General features: G+C 41.4%; 2 protein-coding genes and 1 pseudogene across 2 annotated transcripts in view; all 3 read left to right on the top strand.

Moving 5' to 3' along the window:
* The window catches only part of LOC127975452 (CUGBP Elav-like family member 3-A), a 64,420-nt pseudogene extending 53,124 nt beyond the window's left edge, over nucleotides 1-11,296 (top strand).
* Nucleotides 1-20,117, top strand: part of LOC127975434 (ADAMTS-like protein 4) — a 164,893-nt gene that overhangs the window by 109,564 nt on the left and 35,212 nt on the right. The gene's annotated exons all lie outside the window — the stretch shown is intronic.
* Nucleotides 8,254-13,666, top strand: LOC127974303 (CUGBP Elav-like family member 3). Its single transcript, XM_052577483.1, has 5 exons — nucleotides 8,254-8,302; nucleotides 9,625-9,729; nucleotides 11,160-11,306; nucleotides 12,370-12,462; nucleotides 13,407-13,666. The coding sequence occupies exons 1-5, from the start codon at nucleotides 8,254-8,256 to the stop codon at nucleotides 13,586-13,588; spliced, it is 576 nt and encodes a 191-aa protein (XP_052433443.1). The 3' UTR covers nucleotides 13,589-13,666.

Below are 20,117 nucleotides of genomic sequence, written 5' to 3'. Positions count from 1 at the left end.
TAAATGTTAAAACGGCCTGCCATACAAAGAGAGCAATGTGGAAGTACTGTAGATAAATACTAGGAATAGAGATGTGATGATCTCAGAGGCATGTTGCAACAGTGTTGTATTAGACATTTGGGCCTTAAAAGTACTGTATCATCAAACTAACACACACACACACACACACACACACACACACAGTTCATATTACAACCAGATCATCTCTCCCTCTCCTGGAGACTGATGGTACTACAACAATACTGACACACTTCACAAAGTCATGAAACTAAATTAATGGATCACGACCATTTCTCCTTTTTCACTCTTTTTAGAGGATAGAAAGCTGTTTGTGTGGATGTTGGGAAAGCAGCAGTCTGATGAGGACGTGAGGAAGATGTTTGAGCCATTTGGGAGCATTAATGAGTGTACGGTACTGAGAGGACCTGAAGGCACCAGCAAAGGTCTGTTAAAGGAATAGTTCACACAGAAATTTAAATGTCCTCACCCTCAGGCCATCTAACATGTAGATACATTTTGTAGAAATGAAGCATTGCGTCACTCTCTCACCAGTGAATGCTCTGCAGTGAATGGGTGCGTTTAGAATGAGAGTCCAAACAGGTGATAGAAACATCACAATAATCCACAGCACTCCAGTCCATCAGTTAATGTCTCGAGAAGACAAAGGCCACATGTTTGCAATGCTACATTTCTCCAAATCTGATGAGGAAACAAACTCACCTGCATCTTGGATGGACAGAAGGTGAGGACACACTCTGATGTTTGTCTTGTTTTCACAGGTTGTGCGTTTGTGAAGTTCCAGAGTTACTCAGAGGCGAACTCTTCCCGTGAGTGACCTACTCTTTATTCTCTCCTCTTTCCTCAGTTCAATTCAATTCGAATTCAAATGAGCTTTATTGGCATGACTTCCAAACATCGTTCATTACATGAATAAGGAATAAACGATTATATAATACATAAATATAACAAAAAAAGTTTAGTAAATTAAGTAAATGCATACTTTATTTCCGTTTCGTCTTCTCTCTAGAGCCAGACAGTGATCACTCAGTCTGTCTTAATTTGTGATATTTTAAACAGCTCAGGTATTCTGCTGTTTTGTAGTTTAGGTCTAAATACAGCTCCATCTTATTTTGTAATTTAGTGGCATCTTTCCAATAGGCAATGTAATTGTGTTTTTGTAACTGTGTGATTTGGTTGGGCTGGATTGTGCTGTGCTGGTTGGGTTTTTAGAGGTCTCCATATCTCACTGCCATAAAGAGCAATTTGCTTGTTTATTGCTTTTAGGATTTTTAGCCAGTTTTGAATCAGAATTTCATACTGAATTGTATTTTGATCATGTAAGAAGACTCTCAGTGCCTTTGCTTTCAGTTCATTCACAGCCAGATTGATGTTTCCCATTGAGGTGATTTTTAGTTCCAGATAGGTGCATTGTGTGTGTGTTGGGGGACCTGGTTTCCCGCTCTAAAAGTCAAAGTGTATTTATTTTAACCTGTGGTTCGGTTCTGGTAGAAGGGGAATGCTGGCATGTTGGGCTGCCGCTTCTTTCTCCTGTTTTATTGTCTTTAACAGCTCTGCAAGTGGAGTGGCTTTTTGGAGGTTTGGAAAGTTCCTGGTTAATGCCCCCTTTAGCGTATTATGCAACTGTGCTTTATTTTGTGGACAACTCTTTTTATTAGTGAGCTCTATCTGCGAGGATCTCTTTTTCTTCTGGGATCAGGTTTTACATGGCAACAAGACTTCTGCTGCGAATGATTCTCTATTCATGGCCTTAAGGTACACTGCTCAAATCTACCAAAACTAAAGAGGAATTATTATCTATTGAACGACAATTATGAACTTTTCTGGAATGTTGGTATTCTGCAACCTCCATGAAGCATACACCGCACATCAAGCTGCAAGTTTACTCACTCCGCATCGGATTATATTGTGGTGCCATCATTTTGGCATCATTTTCACATTGGAATTTGCTGATTTGTTGTCCTTGCTGTGCCTTATCTTTGACTGAACTCTTATCATAGACTTTAACATCCAGTTTCAAACAGAATGAAAGAACTCCTTGCTCCTCTTGGTCTGTCCTCCTCTCTCCTTTCGTTCTCTCTTCCTCTGTCTGTCATCCTCTCTCCTCTCAGTCTGTCTTTCTCTCTGTCTCTCCTTCAACTCTCATCTCGTTCTCTCTAACTCTCTCCTCTCAATCTCTCCTCCTTTCTCCTCTCAGTCTCTCCTCCTTTTACCTCTCGGTCTCTCCTCCTCTCTCCTCTCAGTATCTTCTCCTCTCTCCTCTTGTCTCTCCTCATCTCTCCTTTCGGTCTCTCCTCCTCTCTTCTTTCCTCTCAGTATCACCTCCTCTCACCTCTCAGTCTTTCCTCCTCACTCCTCTCAGTCTCTCACCTCTCTCCTCTCGGTCTCTCCTCCTCTCTCCTCTGCTCCTCTCCCTTCTCAGACTCTCCTCCTCTCCCGTTGGCTGTAATCTCTGTCTGTCTGTGCTCAGGGTGCCTCCTCCAGTCTGGTGGTGAAGTTTGCAGACACAGAAAAAGAGCGCGGGATGCGGCGCATGCATCAGGTGGCCTCGCAGCTCAGCATCTTCAGTCCGGTGATGCTCAACTTTAATGCATATAATGACTACACACAAGCAGTGAGTACAAAACATGTTGGTATTGGTGGTTTACAGGAGCTCTCCATAGTCATAATGATTTTAATACCACATCTAACCCTATCCCCAATCAGAAAACTTTCTGCATTTTTAGATTTTCAAAAAAAAAAAATCTTCTTCAGGAACTTGAGCTGCATTGGAGAATGCTTTGGGAAAGCCCTTTAGCATTACAGTCTAATGGATGGGGAAAACGTCATAGGCAGGTGACATCAGAGACCAGGAAGCTTAAAGCACATGCAGCGAAGCCAGCATCAGCCTTCTGTCATTCAGCAAGCGCTCTGTATGTGTGTCAGTCGCTATCTGTTTGTGATTCTTATTCAGTTTGTCCACTGATAAGCTCCATTATGTCAAAACTTCAAGAGAAGGTCGCAGTTGCACAAACATCAGTTGCACAAGCATCAGTTACACAAGCAGTTACACAAGCATATTATGCCTTATATTATGAAGAGCAGCATTAATGAGGAGCGTAGCTTCTGCAGTTGGCTCTCAGAAAAAATAAGGGGGCTAATTGTGCTTTTCCTGCTGTTTAGTGGTCCACTCTTGCTTGGCACGCTCCGAGAAGTGTGTCCATGCTTGTAATCTTGGGATTCTGATCCTGCTGCTGCTGAGGCATGGCGGTGACTAAATTTGTGGGGATTTTAACGTTATCTGGTGGACGGGCTGGAGACGGTTCTTCTCTACCCTGGAACACCGGCAAGGTTGGCAGACTGATCTCCTGAGGGCACTGAGGAGAGGCAGGCACCATGAAATGTATTCTCAACCCACACTTTCACGACTAGAGAACATGGTGCAATGATTGGTTTATATTAGACTGGATGGCGGTTTGACATTGAGATGTTGTTCTCCCTCACACGAAAGAGCTGGGGTTAAGACTTAATGCCAAGAAAGTGTGCTTTCTTCAGTACAGAGAATCACTTATTTGGGTGTGGTGTGTGATTCTACCACGGTGCAGGCACGTATGTCTCCAGCTCGGATTGAGTCTATCCTCACCGCAGTCACGAGAGCAAGAGAAGGCCAGTCACTTACTGTGAAGCAGTTCCAGACTGCTGGGTCTGATGGCAGTTGTGTCCAACTTAATAAGTGATGGCCTGCTTTAAATGAGACCCCTACAGTGCTGGCTCAAGACCAAGGGGTTCTCCCTGAGGGCAATGGACGCGTCCCTCACCGGCTGGGGTGCGGTCATGAGTGGCCACCATGCCCGCGGACTGTCGAGGCATATAAACTGCCTGGAGATGCTGGCCGTGCTTTAAGCAAAGTTGGAGAGTTTTTGGCCAGGCTCAGGTCTATCTTTTTTGCGACTCGAGTGACATTGCACTGTCCCCTCTGGTACTTTCTGACTCATCCAGCTCCACTGGGTCTGGATGCTGTGGTTTACATGTAGCTGAGGCTTCGTCTGTACGCTTTTCCCCCAATTGATCTGCTCCAGGTAGTTCTGGAGAGAGTGCACCGGGACGGAGCCCAGCTGCTGTTAGTAGCCCCATTTTGGCCGGGCCTGATTTCCCTCTTTGATGGGATTCCATGGGAGGTTCCCATCAGGAGAGATCCTCTCACAGGCAGAGGGTGTTGCTTCATTCCTAGAGGCTAACGCAGGCTTTGCCACAAATGCTTTTAAGCTTCCTGGTCTCTGACGTCTCGCCTATCCATTGGACTGATTACACACGTGGTTCAGAGCCGGTCACGCTATAGGGCATTCTCAAAGCGTCCTCCGAAGCAGTGTCTCGTTCCTTTGAGGAACTATGGTTACATGCATAACCTGAAACATTTAGTATGGTTTTTAAGACTTTTGAATTACGGGAACATAGCCAGTTTCCCCCATAAACTTCACATAAATGTCATAGTCATTCTACAAATTTCTTTAAACCACCTAAACCAGTGCACACACTCACACACAAACACATACACACACGCACACACACACACACACTCTCTTAGCTGTCCATCGTGTTCGATGATAACGCTTGCTCCAGGGATAGGGATGGGGGGTGGGGGTTCAGCAACCTTGCCGCTGGTGCCACTTCTCATGGGCATAAAGTCCGATCCTTGATCCGCACACTCGACCGCAGATGGAGCAGGGGAAACCAGATACCAGGGGGGTACCAGCCGCCCGTTGGTGTCTCTTGATTCGCCTCATGGATCGTTGGTCTTGGTTGGTTTGGTGTATTTGAGAGACCGCAGCAGCACAGGTGGCCTGCCAGGCTGATCGGTCAAGTGCCAGAGATTCTAGCTTCGTGAGGGGGATGTTTGCCCGCTTAAGGAGGTCCCTGGTATAGTCCTTAAAACGACGCTTTTGCCCTCCAGCGGAACGTTTCGCACCCACTAGTTGACTGTAAAGGACTTGGCGGGGCAGGCGATGTTCAGGCATGCGTATGGTGTGCCCTATCCAACGCAGATGTTTTCTGGCCACAGCAGCTTCCATACAGATTGAGTTGGTGTTGCTGAGGATGACTGTATGGGGGATTCGATCTTTCCAGGACAAGCTGAGGATTTTTTGTAAGCAGCGAATATGGAAGGCTTCTAGGTGGATGATGTGCTGGCGGTATGAGGTCCATGACTCTGCCCCATAAAGAAGAGTGGAGAGACATACCGCATTGTAAACAGCAACCTTGGTACTGACCTTCAGGTTACGATTTTCAAAAACCCTGCTGCGTAGGCGTCCAAAAGATGATGAGGCTTTATTTATCCGAGTGTGTATTTCTGTGTCAAGGGAGCTGCTTGAGGACAGAGTGGAGCCGAGGTAGGTGAAGTGGTCCACTGATTTAAGTGGAACACCATTTATGTGAAAACTGGGGGGTGTGGGAACGGGGGTGGTGAGATGGAACATGACCTCGGTTTTTTGAGTGTTAACCTGCAGGCCGAAAGATTGGTACAGACTGGATATGGTGTTAAGGGCGTACTGCATAGAGTCTGGGCTGTGGGCTAAGACTGCACAGTCATCAGCATACTGAAGCTCACAGATCTGGCGGGTCTTTGTCTTTGTGTGAGCTTGAAGCCGACGAATGTTGAAGAGGCTTCCGTCAAGTCGGTATTCCACATGGACACCGTCTTCATGTCCCAGGACACGGTGGAAAAGGCAGGTGATGGCAGAGAGGAGGATGTTAAAGAGCATCGGAGCCAGGACACAGCCTTGCTTCACCCCAACGTTTACCCCGAAAGACTCTGATTGGAGTTCTCCCATGAGGACTCTGGCTTTCATCCCGTCATGCAGCTGCTGTAGGATGCTGAGAAACTTGGGTGGTACCCCAATTTTGGATAGGTATTTCCAGAGCAACTCACGGTTGATGGTGTCAAAGGCTTTGCTGAGATCGATGAAGGCTACGTAAAGGTCTTTGTGATGCTCTCGACTCTTCTCCAGCAGCTGCCTCAAGACAAAAACCATGTCTGTTGTGGATCTGGTCTTCCGGAAGCCACACTGCGTTTCCGGAAGCACAGCTTCCGAGATGTGCTCAACCAGTCTGCTGAGCATGATCTTGGCCAGTACTTTCCCTGCGATGGAGAGGAGAGATATCCCACAGCTGTTGCCACAGACTGCTCGGTCTCCTTTTTGCTTGTATATGACAACAATGTTAGCATCCTTCCAGTCCTGTGGGAGGGTCCCATGTTCCCAGATGTTTTGAATCAGGAGGTGCAGGCGACGCGTGAGGGTGTATCCTCCATGTTTGAAAACCTCTGCAGGGATTCCATCGGGTCCAGCGCTTTTGTTGTTTTTCAGACCTGAAATAGCTTGCCGGAGTTCTGAGAAAAGTAGTGGAGTATCCAGGTGCATGGTTGGTGGCAAGTCTGGCAGATTATCCAGGATGTGTTGGTCAACAGGGTTGGTGTGGTTGAAGAGATTCTCAAAATGATTTACCCAACGGGCAAGAATCTCGTGGCGGTCCTTGAAGAGCGTGGACCCCTCAGCTGATCGGACTGGAGCAATCACCCGCTTCCTGGGGCCGTACAATGCTTTTATGGCATCGTAAAAGCCTTGAGTGTTATTGCAGTCTGCCAGGTTTTGGATTTTGTGCGCCTTTTTTACCCACCAGATGTTCTCCATAGTCCGAAGGGCTCGCTGGGTTTCTGCTCTTACAGCAGTGAAGGTGGCTTTATGGGTAGGAGATCCAGGGCAGGACAAGAGAGCTTTATGGGCTTCATGCTTGGTTTTAAGAAGTGACTGTATCTCAGCTGAGTTGCAGTCAAACCAGTCCTGGTGATGTTTCCTTGATTGGCCAAGCGCCTCTGAAGCAGCGTTATGAATAGCCTGGCGTAGAGCTGGCCAATCAGCTGATTCCTCCGGGATCATGTTGAGGTTTTTAGCAAGGAGCCGTCGGAGGTTGTCTTTGATGGTGAGGTTGTTCAACGCTGTGCAGTTTAGTTTCTTGTTTGGGGCTCGCCTCGGAACACGAGGTTGAATACTCATGAGTAATTTGGATCTGACCATGAGGTGGTCAGTCCAGCACTCAGCTCCGCGCATAACACGAGTGGTAAGGACATCTCGTCTATCCTTTTGACGGACAATCACGTAATCCAGGAGATGCCAGTGTTTTGAGCGGGGGTGCTGCCAGGTGGTCTTGAGCCTGTTCTTCATCTGGAAGATGGTGTTAGTGATGACCAGCTGGTGCTCTGCACAGAGAGAGAGGAGTCTGAGCCCGTTGTGGTTCATTTTCCCCACACCATGCTGGCCGATGACTTTACTCCATACCATATGCTCCGTTCCCACTCTAGCATTGAAGTTCCCATGAGTATGATTCTGTCTGAAGCTGGGGTTTTCTGTAGGATGGCATCAAGAGCTCTATAGAAATCCTCTTTGATGTTGTACTCGGCATCAAGAGTTGGAGCATATGCACTGATGAGAGTGGCGAAGCATTCCTTTGCCAAGGGAATGCGCCATGTCATCAATCTTTCATTGATGCCGATAGGGGTTTCCGGAATGCGCTGCAGCAGTTTAGACTTCACAGCAAAGCCAACTCCATGATTACGACGAATGCCTTCGGGGACCCCCTTCCAGAAGAAGGTGTACCCAGCACCAGCCTCTGTCAAGGAGTCCTCCCCATGTAGTCTGGTCTCACTGAGAGCTGCAATGTCGATGTTATATCTTGCAAGCTCCAGGGCCACCAGTGCTGTCCTGCGGTGGGGCCTTTCCGGGGTTTCGACCAGGTCCAGCAGTGTACGAACGTTCCACGAAGCGATGCTTAGCTTATTTTTTTTCACTTAAATTTTTCGACCGCGAGGGGGGGATGCTCCGACGGTTGCGGTTTACCGTCCGGAGTGTGGGGAGCAGACAATTTTTGGACCACCTTTTCCAGGTCCTTCCCCATCACAGGGGTGAGCAGTGTGGGGCTGCTCAGTCGCAGTGGAAGCTGCCGAAAAGACTCGCTGCTCCATCCCAGAGTCCTAGCGACCATCACTCCATTGCCGCCTGTGTGCATAGTTTGGCTAGACACTCCCAGCCACATCCTTGGCCTGTGCCCACCACCATTCCACATCGCCACAGGACTTTTAAGGGGGGGGGGGGGGGCAAGAAGCTTGCGCATAGGTGAGGATTAAGGTGAGGGTGAGGGTGCGCAGACCTAACTCCCACCATCTTCACTCCTGCCAGATGGACCTCCAGTGGCATGAGGGAACCCATGACGACCTTCGTCTGGCAGGAAGTTGCAGGGGGCTGCCGGTGGTCCGGTCAGTTGGACTCCGCCTATGCCTGTCCCCAAGTGCAGATTTGTCTTCGGGGTTTACTCCCCTGGCCACTGTACCCTCCCGAGTTAACCCACGTGGCAGGGGGTTTGCCTTCTTCCGCCTTCCCAGCCGTTGTGGTGGTTCTCACACCACCATCTTCCGCCTGCGCCGCCGTTGGGGTCTTTGCTATTTGCCCATAGTTGGGACTATTTACCCATAGCTGGGACAGTGGTTGACGGGCAGCAGGGCATTTCCATTCACTGATGGGCCTGCATGCCACGTCTCTGGGGCCCACTGCTGCTCCGAGATCCCGTACAGCTTAGCCTGGAACCGCAAGGGACCAGTTACCATGTGTGCCACGAGGAGGCGTGAACGAGATCTTGGCAGTGGAGAGGCTATGTACCGGCTACACACACAAACACAAAACGACACATTGCATGTCCATTAGCCTTATAAGATTTTAAAGTTCTCTTTTTATCAATGTAGAAAGAAAACTAGTTTTAAATAGGGTTTTGCATTTACATTTAAATTTAATTAAGCAGACACTTTTATCCAAAGCGAAAACAACAAAAGAGCAATTATATGCAATTGTTACAAAAAGTCTCATTTAGCTTAATTCAGTACACTTATTTATAGTTATACTTCAATAAGAACAATTCAATGACAGGAAAGACATTTATAATGTTAAAAAAGATTTCTGTTTCAAATAAATGCTGTTCTTTTAAACTGTCTATTCATCTGTGAATCCTGAAAAATAGAATGTATCACGGTTTCCATCAAAATAATGTGCACCACAACTGTTTTCAACATTGATAATAATCAGAAATGTTTCTTGAGCAGCAAAGCAGCATATTTTCATGATTTCTGAAGATCATGTGACACTGAAGACTGGAGGAATGATGCTGAAAATACAGCTTTGATCACAGCAATAAATTACACTTTACAATACATTCACATAGAAAACATTAATTTAAAAATTGCATTCATATTTCACAATATTACTTTTTTGTACTATTTTTTAAGTGCATTCTTGTTGAGCAAAAGAGACTTCATAATGTAAATTATTTTCCCTAATAATATAATATAATATAATATTTAAACAATATATTTTTCTGTTGTGCCATGACACATATCATGAATCAGTTTCACTCAATAAATATTTAAATGGTTTGTTTATTCCTATGTAAGTAAATAAACTGAAGAGAGTGAGTTTTAACAGACTGCAGTAAAAATCAAGCCCTAGGCCATAAAAGTGCCTGCAGTTGAAGAAACACTCAAGCATATGTGGAAGTTGTATTGTTAACTCTTTCCTCTGTCTGTCTCAGCTGCTTCAGCATCATACCTGTCACCTGTGTCTACAGTAGCGGCGCTGCAGATGCAGCAGATGGCAGCACTCAATGGTAACGGCATCATCACCCCATCACCCCCTCGTCAGGTGATCATCACCACACAGCACAGCTACCTGTGCTTTAGGAACCAGGTCCAAATTACATCATAATATGCTTACATTACAATATTCAGTACCGCTGCGGAGTAACCCAGTACCTGTGTGATTCTTCATAGACCTAAACAGAGAGAAGTAGTTCCGGCTACGATGTTCTTCCGCAAGACGCAAGCAGTTCTGTTTATTAACCGCTAGAGCGTCAAAAGTTCCCTACCGCAGCTTTAAATGCATGTTATATGCAAAATATAATTGTGTAATTTCATAATTATGGTTAAAGTGTTACTGCTGAAAACTGACAAGCATTTATGATAAACTAAAATATACTTTAATGACAATTCTATTGTAACTTGTATTTTAAATACATTTGCAATTACACATTTGTAATGAAGTTGCAATTTAGTACATTTAAAATACATTAACTTTATCATGTAATGACAAATAACACACTTTAGAATCAAATCACAGTTAAAATCAAAATCAAGTTCTTGTGCTTAAAGGGTTAGTTCACCCAATAATCAAAATTATGTCATTAATAACTCACCCTCATGTCGTTCCAAACATGTAAAGCCTCCTTTTATCTTCAGAACACAGTTTAAGATATTTTAGATTTAGTCCGAGAGCTCTCAGTCCCTCCATTGAAGCTGTGTGTACGGTCTACTGTCCATGTCCAGAAAGGGAAGAAAAACATCATCAAAGTAGTCCATGTGACATCAGAGGGTCAGGTAGAATATTCTGAAGCATCGAAAATACATTTTTGTCCAAAAAATAGCAAAAACTAAGACTATATATAGCATTGTCTTCTCTTCCGTGTCTGTTGTGAGAGAGAGTTCAAATCAAAGCAGTCTGGATATCCGGTTCGCAAACAAATCATTCTTCACGTGTTCATCGTGTTCATCTTCAGTTCTCTCTTCACAGCAGTTCAGTCAGTGTACTGTTTGAGTAAATGAATTACTCCGGGATATTGGTTTGTTTTAACTCAGAGGGATTGTCAGCCACATTAAAAAAGTTAACAGCTTAAGTCATTTGTGGATTAATGCGTATTGGAGACGCAAACCGTTTAAAACGATTCAGTTCGATTTGGTTAACTGGTGCAAAAAGAACCGGTTAAAATATCTTAAACTGTGTTCTGAAGATAAACGGAGGTCTTACTGGTTTGGAACAACATGAGGGTGAGTAATTAATGACATAATTTTGATTATTGGGTGAACTAACCCTTTAAGTATGTTAGTCAACACATCAAAATAAGTGTTCTTCTTTAAAACATGACAAAAGATTATTTTTATTAAAATGTCATTCATTTTATATTATACATTATAAGTGCACTTTTCACAAGGTGATCTGTATGTGAAGAGTTCAGCTTTTACTGTTCTTTTACTTGTCAGTTTAAACTCCACACTGCTCTGTGATTGGCTACAGGTACAAACACTCCGCCCACTATTGCAGCCACTCCCATCTCAGCTCTGCCTCCACCAATCGGAGTGAACGGCTATAGTCCTATACCGGCAAACACCAATGGGCTGCCAGCTTCAGAAATCTACACCAATGGTGTTCATCCATATCAAGGTGAGTAAGGAGAATCCCTAATGCTTTGAAACTGCACAGAGCACACTAGAGATTACTCTCAATCAGGGACGGCCCGGGAATAAAAAACAGCCCTGGATTTTCCCCCAAACAGCCCTGCCACAACTACAAACAGCCGCATCTTATCTCACAGTTTTACAGCATTCAATGTATTGCATTTATGCCAAATAACATCAGAAAACCCATGGTGATTAAAACAAAGTTATTATCGTATGAAATAAAGTACTTGAAATCTACATAAAAAAAGAGCAGAATGCAAAAAAAAAAAAAAAAGTATTTTATGACATAACGTTAAACATAAAATTATAATCTAGAAACCAGAAACAACAGAACTATTCTACAATTTTGAGTATTCATATGTCTTTGTGTGTGTGTGTGTCTGTGTAGGCTACTTCATTTACAGTGTAAAAAAAACCCACTGCCTTAAAATGTTAAAGGGATACTCCATCTCAAAATGAGAATTTTGTCATGAATCACTTACCCCCATGTCCTTCCAAACCCATAAAAGCTTTATTCGTCTTCGGAACACAATTTGAGATATTTTGGATGAAAAGCTGAATGTTTGCGACTGTACCATAAACTGCCAAGTAAATAACAGTGTCAAGGTCCAGAAAAGTATGAAAATCATCTTCAGAATAGTCCAAGTCGTTTCATCCAAAATATCTTAAATTGTGTTCCGAAGAAGAATAAATCTTTTATGGGTTTGGAACGACACGGGGGTAAGTGATTCATGACAACATTTTCATTTTGGGGAGGAGTATCCCTTTAAGTTCAGTCAACTCATCCTCTAACAAGTGATCTACTCACAAAATGGGAGTGAGTTTAGCATGCACAAAACCCCTCACATTCATTCAGAAACTGGTGAATGCTTTCTCTTCATCATTCCTCCAGCCCAGAGTCCGGCGGGGGCGGTGTTAGATCCCCTCCAGCAGGCGTACGCAGGCGTGCAGCACTATACAGGTGACTGAGCTCCTCAGTCTCTCAACGAGGATGTTTTGTGTCACATCTGTCTGTATCAGCATGTGTCAAACTCTCTGCTTCACAGCTGCCTATCCGACCGCATATGGATTGATCAGCCAGCCGTACATACAGCAACCCACCCCGGTTTCCCAGCAACAACTGCAGCAGCAGAGAGAAGGTGATGTCATTTCCTGTTAGAAGAAAAGGACAGTTTGTGTACTTCCACAAAATAGTTCTTCTTAGGAAAATAAAGTGTCAAATGAAATGTAATTGCATGTTAACTGTAACTTCATTGATATTTAATTCAATTAACTGAACTTTAGAGTTTTTTGACACACTTAAGTAGGACTTTCATCTTTATATGTCATTACATAATTACTACATAATTAGTCTTTGAAAAATGGTTAAAGTGCTGCTCAATGTACTGACAAACTAAAGCTATATCTTTATGATAAGCTAATACAATGATATAATTTCTATTAAAACTTGTATGTATTTAAATATATATGTGTATGTATGTATGTATATATGTGTGTGTGTGTGTGTGTGTGTGTGTGTGTGTGTGTATATATATATATATATATATACACACACACACACACACACACATATATATATATATATATATATATATATAGATATATACACACACATATATATATATATATATATATATATATGTATGTATATGCAGTTGCAATTTAAAACATTTAAAAAACAAAATGTACTTCAAATGTAATCTAAAATACCACTACAATTAAAATCTAAATAGGTGCTCTCTTTTAAAGCACAACAAAATATATGAAAACATACTTATTTAAATGAACTCTAATTACATATAATTACATTCTAAAAAGTATACATAAAAGTGACTTTAAGTGATCTTTTATTTTATAAATATTATATTACCTAGAATTATTTTAAACATACATACTTTTAAGTACACTACAAGTGCACATTCAGTACAAATAAGTGTACTTTTTTTACAAGTTTATTGCTAATTATTGGTTTATTTATACATATGTGTTAATAAATAACTGCATATGAGTTTCTCATTATGTATGTGTGTGTGTGTGTATGTGTGTGTGTGTGTGTGTGTGTGTGTGTATGTGTGTGCTGCAGGTCCTGAGGGGTGTAACATCTTCATTTACCATTTGCCTCAGGAGTTCACTGACTCAGAAATGCTCCAGATGTTTCTGCCGTTCGGAAACGTCATTTCTGCAAAAGTCTTTGTCGACCGAGCCACCAATCAAAGCAAGTGCTTCGCTAAGAACGAGCACCGTGTGTGTTCAGGAAAATACTAACTAGGGAGCAACTACCTAGAAACCTCCCACAATTCCCAGCCATCACATAGCTATACACTGGTGATATTGTATTATCATTTTTATATATATATATATATATATATATATATATATATATATATATATATATATATATATATATATATATATATATATTAGGGGTGTAACGGTTCACAAAATTCACGGTTCGGTTCGATACGATACACTGATGTCACGGTTCGGTTCGGTTCGATACGTTTTAGATACAGCAAAATGTAAAAACATCTCAACTTTTCAGAATGCCGCAAGGGCACCGCGGGTCATGTGACAAGAACCAACCAATGAGCTTCATCCGTTCCCGTAACAACGTTGAGAGCTCAGCCAAGATGAAGGATCAGCTGATCATAGTTGTATATGGATTGCAATTTTGAAATAAATTCAGTAGCAGAGCTACTGCAAGCGATTTTTAGAGCTGCAAATCCATTTATCCTTCGCTGAAATTTCCGCGTCTCATGGAGAGAGCACGTCATTGTTGCTTAGCAAAGACAGACGCCTCAGGAGAAAGACGCGCTTAGCGTTTTCCATGCGTTTTTAGGCACGATATGTGAACGGCCCCTAAGGCGCTCGCTCACTCAGCACGCGCTGAAGGCTCGTTGCAAAATGTCGAATGCATTTAACAGACCAGAAATATAAGATCCTAAAATAACCAACAGGTCTGGTGTTTGGGTTGGATTCCCTGTAAGCTATAGTGTCTAAATGCTGCAGGGATAGTTTGCTGCGTGCATGTTTCTCCTTTTTTTCGTCTTTTCCCAGATAGTACTGACGCATATATCCCAGATATTCCCGCTGTTTTTTTTTTTTTTTTTTTTTTGTAATCCCGCTGGTGTACCCTGTCATGTTGCAGATGCGACATACCGTTGTTTATTTATCCACCACTCTCTTGCCATCACCATTATAGCTTAAAGGGAATCCAAAGTGCACCCAAACACCAGACCTGTTGGTTATTGGGGGATCTTCTCATTTCTAGTCTGTTAAACGCATTGGCTATTTTGCAACGAGCCTTCAGCGCGTACTGAGTGAGCGAGCGCCTGCTGAGTAGCCTAACATAAACATATAAGATGGTGTTTTTTTCTTCTTCGGGAGTGTCAGGGGCGTTGCCTGTTACGTTGTTTGGGTTATTGGGCTACCTTGTTGAACGCATATCATTATATTTATTTCTTTCTCTTTTTTTTTTTTTTTTCAAATATAATTAATTACTCCAACGAACCGTTCGGTATACATAATGCGTACCGAACCGAAAGCGTCGTACCGAACGGTTCAATGCGAATACGCGTATCGTTACACCCCTAATATATATATATATAATTTTTGTTTTTTTTGTTTTTAGTTTTTATGTTAAGGTTAAAAAGTTTATTAATTTTGTTTGAGTGTTTTTGTTTTTAGTCTAGAGCATTGCGTTAACAGCACAAAAGGTTGTGGGTTCAATTCCCAGGGAACAATGTAAAGCCTGAATGCACTGTAAGTCGCTTTGGATAAAAGTGTCTATCAAATGCATAAATGTAGTTAACTGAAATAATCCTGGCACTATCGACCAATCAGAATCTGCACGGCAGCATTTTTCTCTTTTCTCTTTGTCCCTCAGGCTTTGTGAGCTTCGATAACCCAGCGAGCGATCAGACGGCAATCCAGGCCATGAACGGATTTCAGATCGGCATGAAGAGACTCAAAGTGCAGCTGAAAAGACCAAAAGATGCCAACAGACCCTACTGAGACCCAGACAGGTAAGAGCAGACAAAACATTAGGAAATAGGGAGATTTGTCATGCAAAAGGAGGGAAAAATTAGAAAAAAAGATGAGAAAAAGAGACAATTCTGCAGGGATTTGTCTTAATAAGGATGCTTATGATAGATAATACAGAGGCAGTGCATGCTCAAAATATATATGAACAAATGACCCCGACGACTTCAGACTTCACTCAGAAATTGCTAGTAATTTCACAAATAATTTTACATTTTACATTTAGTCATTCAGCAGATGCTTTTAATCAAAGTGACTTACAAATGAGGTCAATAGAAGCAATCAAAATCAACAAAAGAGCAATGATATACAACTGCTATAAAGCCTTACACAGAACTTTTATTATATAATAAATAAAAAGAAAACGGATAGAATACAAAAAGATTAGAAAAGCTAGTGTTAAGTTTTTTTTTTTTAAAGAAAACAAGCAGTTGATAAATGAATAGATTGCAAGTCTAAAAGGGGCAATTAAAAAAAGAGATTAGAATAGAATAGAGAGTGCTAGAGTCAGAGTCAAATAAAAATGGAAGAGAAACAAATTACAAAGAAACAACTTGACACAACTAACTTTGGAAAGACAAGTGAAAAAACAACTATGAAATATGATATAAAAACTTTATAAATCACATTATTTTTCTAAAGTAACCCTGCCAGAAATGATACACTTCACGTTTAAATGTGACAAACAAGCATAATAATAAAAACTATGATCAGTTTTCTTTCCTGGTGATGCTGTTTCGTGTTCTCCTGATGAAAGTCAGAGACCCCATGGCTATGGTTTGCTCTAGCAGCAGATAATCCACCAGCTCTGAAGCTTGTTTGGTTCGGGTTGCTCTGTTGTTTTTCTGCAAACGGCCACGAGGTGCTGCATTTGATCTCTCTGATGAATTACTGTGAGATCTGACTGATCGTTTTCAGTTCAATTAGAAATGGATTACACATTAGTAACCCGCTCACTCTCTGTGAGGATGATGATGAAGTAGACTGCAGTCTCTGAAGTGTTTTATTTTGTGCTGTAAATAGCGTGCTTATAGTTATGAATGATTCAGAACGTGTATCATATAACATAAGAGCAGGTAAATAAAGATTCTGTCATCATTGGCTCACCCTAATATTGCTCTGGACCCATATTCTGTTGAACATAAATGAAGATGTTTAGAGGAATGTTCAGGCTGCTCTTTCCCATAAACATGAATGGAGCAAAATGTACAGTACAAATAAAACACGTGAATTGCATGCAGTTTTTAAGTCTTCTGAAGCCATTGTGTGAGGAGCAGACTGAAATTTAATTAATTGTGTCCTGCATGGCCAGCGGGAATGTGTTTGTGACAGGTTGTGAAGGTTTGACCTCTTCGGCACAGAAGTGTGTAATTTTATCCTTGTTATAACACCTTCTCATATCACAGATCAATAAAGAGAGATTTGTAAGTGTCTCTGTTGGTTAGAGCATCATGATCAGCAGTGATTTAATCAATGCTGTGATTTTAGGGTGGGTCCATCTGTTTCTCTGACCAATGGAAAAGTCTTTTGAAAACAGTCATTATTTTTGCTCTTACATTTGGTGTCAAAATGACACACTTCACTGGAAAACTGCAACGTATAATTCCTGGCATCTGTTTTTTGTTTTTTTCTGCATTCTTCTTTTTTTGTTTTTACAGAAATAATTCTGTAATAGCATGTTTGATATTGAACCTGTTTTGTCACAGAAGTGATTTCATAATAACAAACGACATTCAGTCGTTCAGAGAGTTTATTCAGTGAATGATTACGAACCATCACAGGAATCACTCGACTGGAAAGAGTGTCATCTAACATGAGCGAGATGAGCGTGAGTGATGATGATCCAATAATGTTTTTATTCACACTGAGGAGCCTGAAGGAACAGACATTAACCTGAAAGCTGAAGCGCTGTCTGCTCTTGGACCGGCTGCTTTTTTCCTGTGATCCAGAGCAGAGGATTTAACAGTGTAATGCAGTCGATCTCTCTCTCTTTCTGTCGTCAGGATGGAGATTACTGAAGCGGACCCCAGACGCTGAGCTGCACAGCTGAATGGTTAACGTGAGATGTTTGTTATCTTGCACACTCATGTGTGTGTACATGCTAAGGACAAATATAAGATCATGTACATAAGTCACATGCATTCAAACACACATGCACACAAAGTTATGGAGAGATGTCAGTGGTATTAACACAAACACACACGCTATTTCTGATGGACTTTCTTACAACTACAAATGAATAAAACTATCATTTTTCATACAAAATATATTAAAAAAACAAAAAAAAAAACAAGAGAAGACAAGACAAGCCACAATAAAATGACCATGATCAGGTTTAAATAATTAAGCTAAAACATAAACTATTTGAAAAAGAAAATAAGAATAGTTGCATAAAAGCAAAAGATGATAGTATTATTATTGTAAGAAAAAACATCTTAAGATCTCTACATTTTCATTATAAATGTGATGTTAGGGGACTCAGGAAATTCTGGGCAGTTTTAATGCTTTATCTTTTCATTTATCTATTTATTCATATTTGAAAAAACTTGGTTTGGGATGTGGTCTCTTGGTTTTCATGTTTTTGTTTTTGTTTAGAGAACTACATTAAAGCAATTGCAAAACTTTGTAACTTATTGAAATATGAATCGCAAAGATGATATTTACTTCTTAACTTTTTTGATCAAAGTTTTGTTTCTAATTTAAATAAAATAAAGGTATTAAAACAAAGGTCTGTCATGCTTTACGTGATCTGTGTGTATCAACGAGGGTGTCATATACTGAAGAAGCCTAAAGGTCTGGATACTGAGATGATATTATATTTCAGGGAAATGAAGCAGACTGTAGAAAAGACACAGAGCTGGACCAGGAGAGGATCAACAGATCGTCCTCTGACAGTCTGACACGCGCATTCACACCGCTGCACCATACGGCTGCAAACACATCATATACATGTTTACATGATCTTTCTGATGTAATATTGTATGTAAGGATGCTGGCCTATATGTAAAAAGGAGCTTGTTCATTGGCCAACATTTGAAGGACGGGGCAATGAGAAAATCTCAACCAATAGCGTGAGCCTTGGGCGGGGCTAGCAGATTGTGCAATCAATTGTGTTTTAAGGCCATGATTAATAGTTGTGTTCTGTGAATACCATTACTGTCAAACCAAGATTTATTCAGACACCTTCAGCATTTCTCACATTATTAGCTTATTCGCTTTAGTTTGGAAAATGGTAATGCAATATGACAAGACTTCAGAGTTAAACCGTTTCAGAAGAAATTCATTTTGTGATAGTAATGTCAGATAACAATGATAGAAAGGTAATGAATTCAGAAAAATAGCTGTCAGCTGTTAAATGTAATTGATATTGCCCATTTAGCTCAACCAGTTTACAAGCAATGCTTCATTTTGTTCAGTCTGTGGTGGAAAAAGGTCACATTAGCAATTAAAGAAAAAACACTTGACACAGGTCAAAGTGTCTAAATCTTTTTTAGAACCAAATTTTAATGGAGTCCACTGTATGAAGATTTTTTTGGGTATAATATGTCACACTTCGCTTTATTTTGCTATCCTCACTTCCATAAATTAACTATAGTGTCCTGCACCCACTAGTAAAAAAAGATCAACAATTATATCTGGTGTCTGAATCATTTAGGGTTTGACTGTGAATGGTTAATAATTAATAAATCAATTAAAAGAAAACGCGGGGAACATTTGAAATACATTTTAAGTGCATATACAAACTCGATTCCAAAAAAAGTTGGGACACTGTACAAACTGTGAATAAAAACAGAAAGCAATGATGTGGACGTTTCACATTTCAATATTTTATTCAGAATACAACATAGATGACATATCAAATGTTTAAACTGAGAAAATGTATAATTTTAAAGGAATAATAAGTTGATTTTAAATTTCATTGCATCAACACATCTCAAAAAAGTTGGGACAAGGCCATGTTTAGCACTGTGTGGCATCCCCTCTTCTTTTGATAACAGTCTGCAAACGTCTGGGACTGAGGAGACAAGTGTCTCAAGTTTAGGAATAGGAATGTTGTCCCATTCTTGTCTAATACAGGCTTCTAGTTGCTCAACTGTCTTAGGTCTTCTTTGTCTCATCTTCCTCTTCATGATGCGCATATTGTTTTCTATGGGTGAAAGATCTGGTTGGCAGGCTGGTCATTGCAGTACCCGGATCCTTCTTCTACACAGACATGATGTTGTAATTGATGCAGTATGTGGTCTGGCATTGTCATGTTGGAAAATGCAAGGTCTTCCCTGAAAGAGACAACGTCTGGATGGGAGCATATGTTGTTCTAGAACTTGGATTTACCTTTCAGCATTGATGATGCCTTTCCAGATGTGTAAGCTGCCCATGCCACACACACTCATGCAACCCCATCCCATCAGAGATGCAGCTTCTGAACTGAGCAACGATAACAACTTGGGTTGTCCTTGTCCTCTTTAGTCCGGATGACAAGGCATGCCAGTTTTCCAAAAAGAACTTCATATTTTGATTCGTCTGATCACAGAACAGTTTTCCACTTTGCCACAGTCCATTTTAAATGAGCCTTGGCCAAGAGAAAACACCTGCGCTTCTGGATCATGTTTAGATATGGCTTCTTTTTTGACATGTAGAGTTTTAGCCGGCAACGGTGAATGGCACGGTGGATTGTGTTCACCGACAATGTTTTCTGGAAGTATTCCTGAGGTCATGTTGTGATTTCCATTACAGTAGCATTCCTGTATGTGAT

The sequence above is a fragment of the Carassius gibelio genome, chromosome B16 (assembly GCF_023724105.1).
Source record: "Carassius gibelio isolate Cgi1373 ecotype wild population from Czech Republic chromosome B16, carGib1.2-hapl.c, whole genome shotgun sequence".
Taxonomy (NCBI): Eukaryota; Metazoa; Chordata; class Actinopteri; order Cypriniformes; family Cyprinidae; genus Carassius; species Carassius gibelio.
Note: the sequence above shows the minus strand (reverse complement) of the source record. Positions and strands in the feature narration are given on the sequence as shown.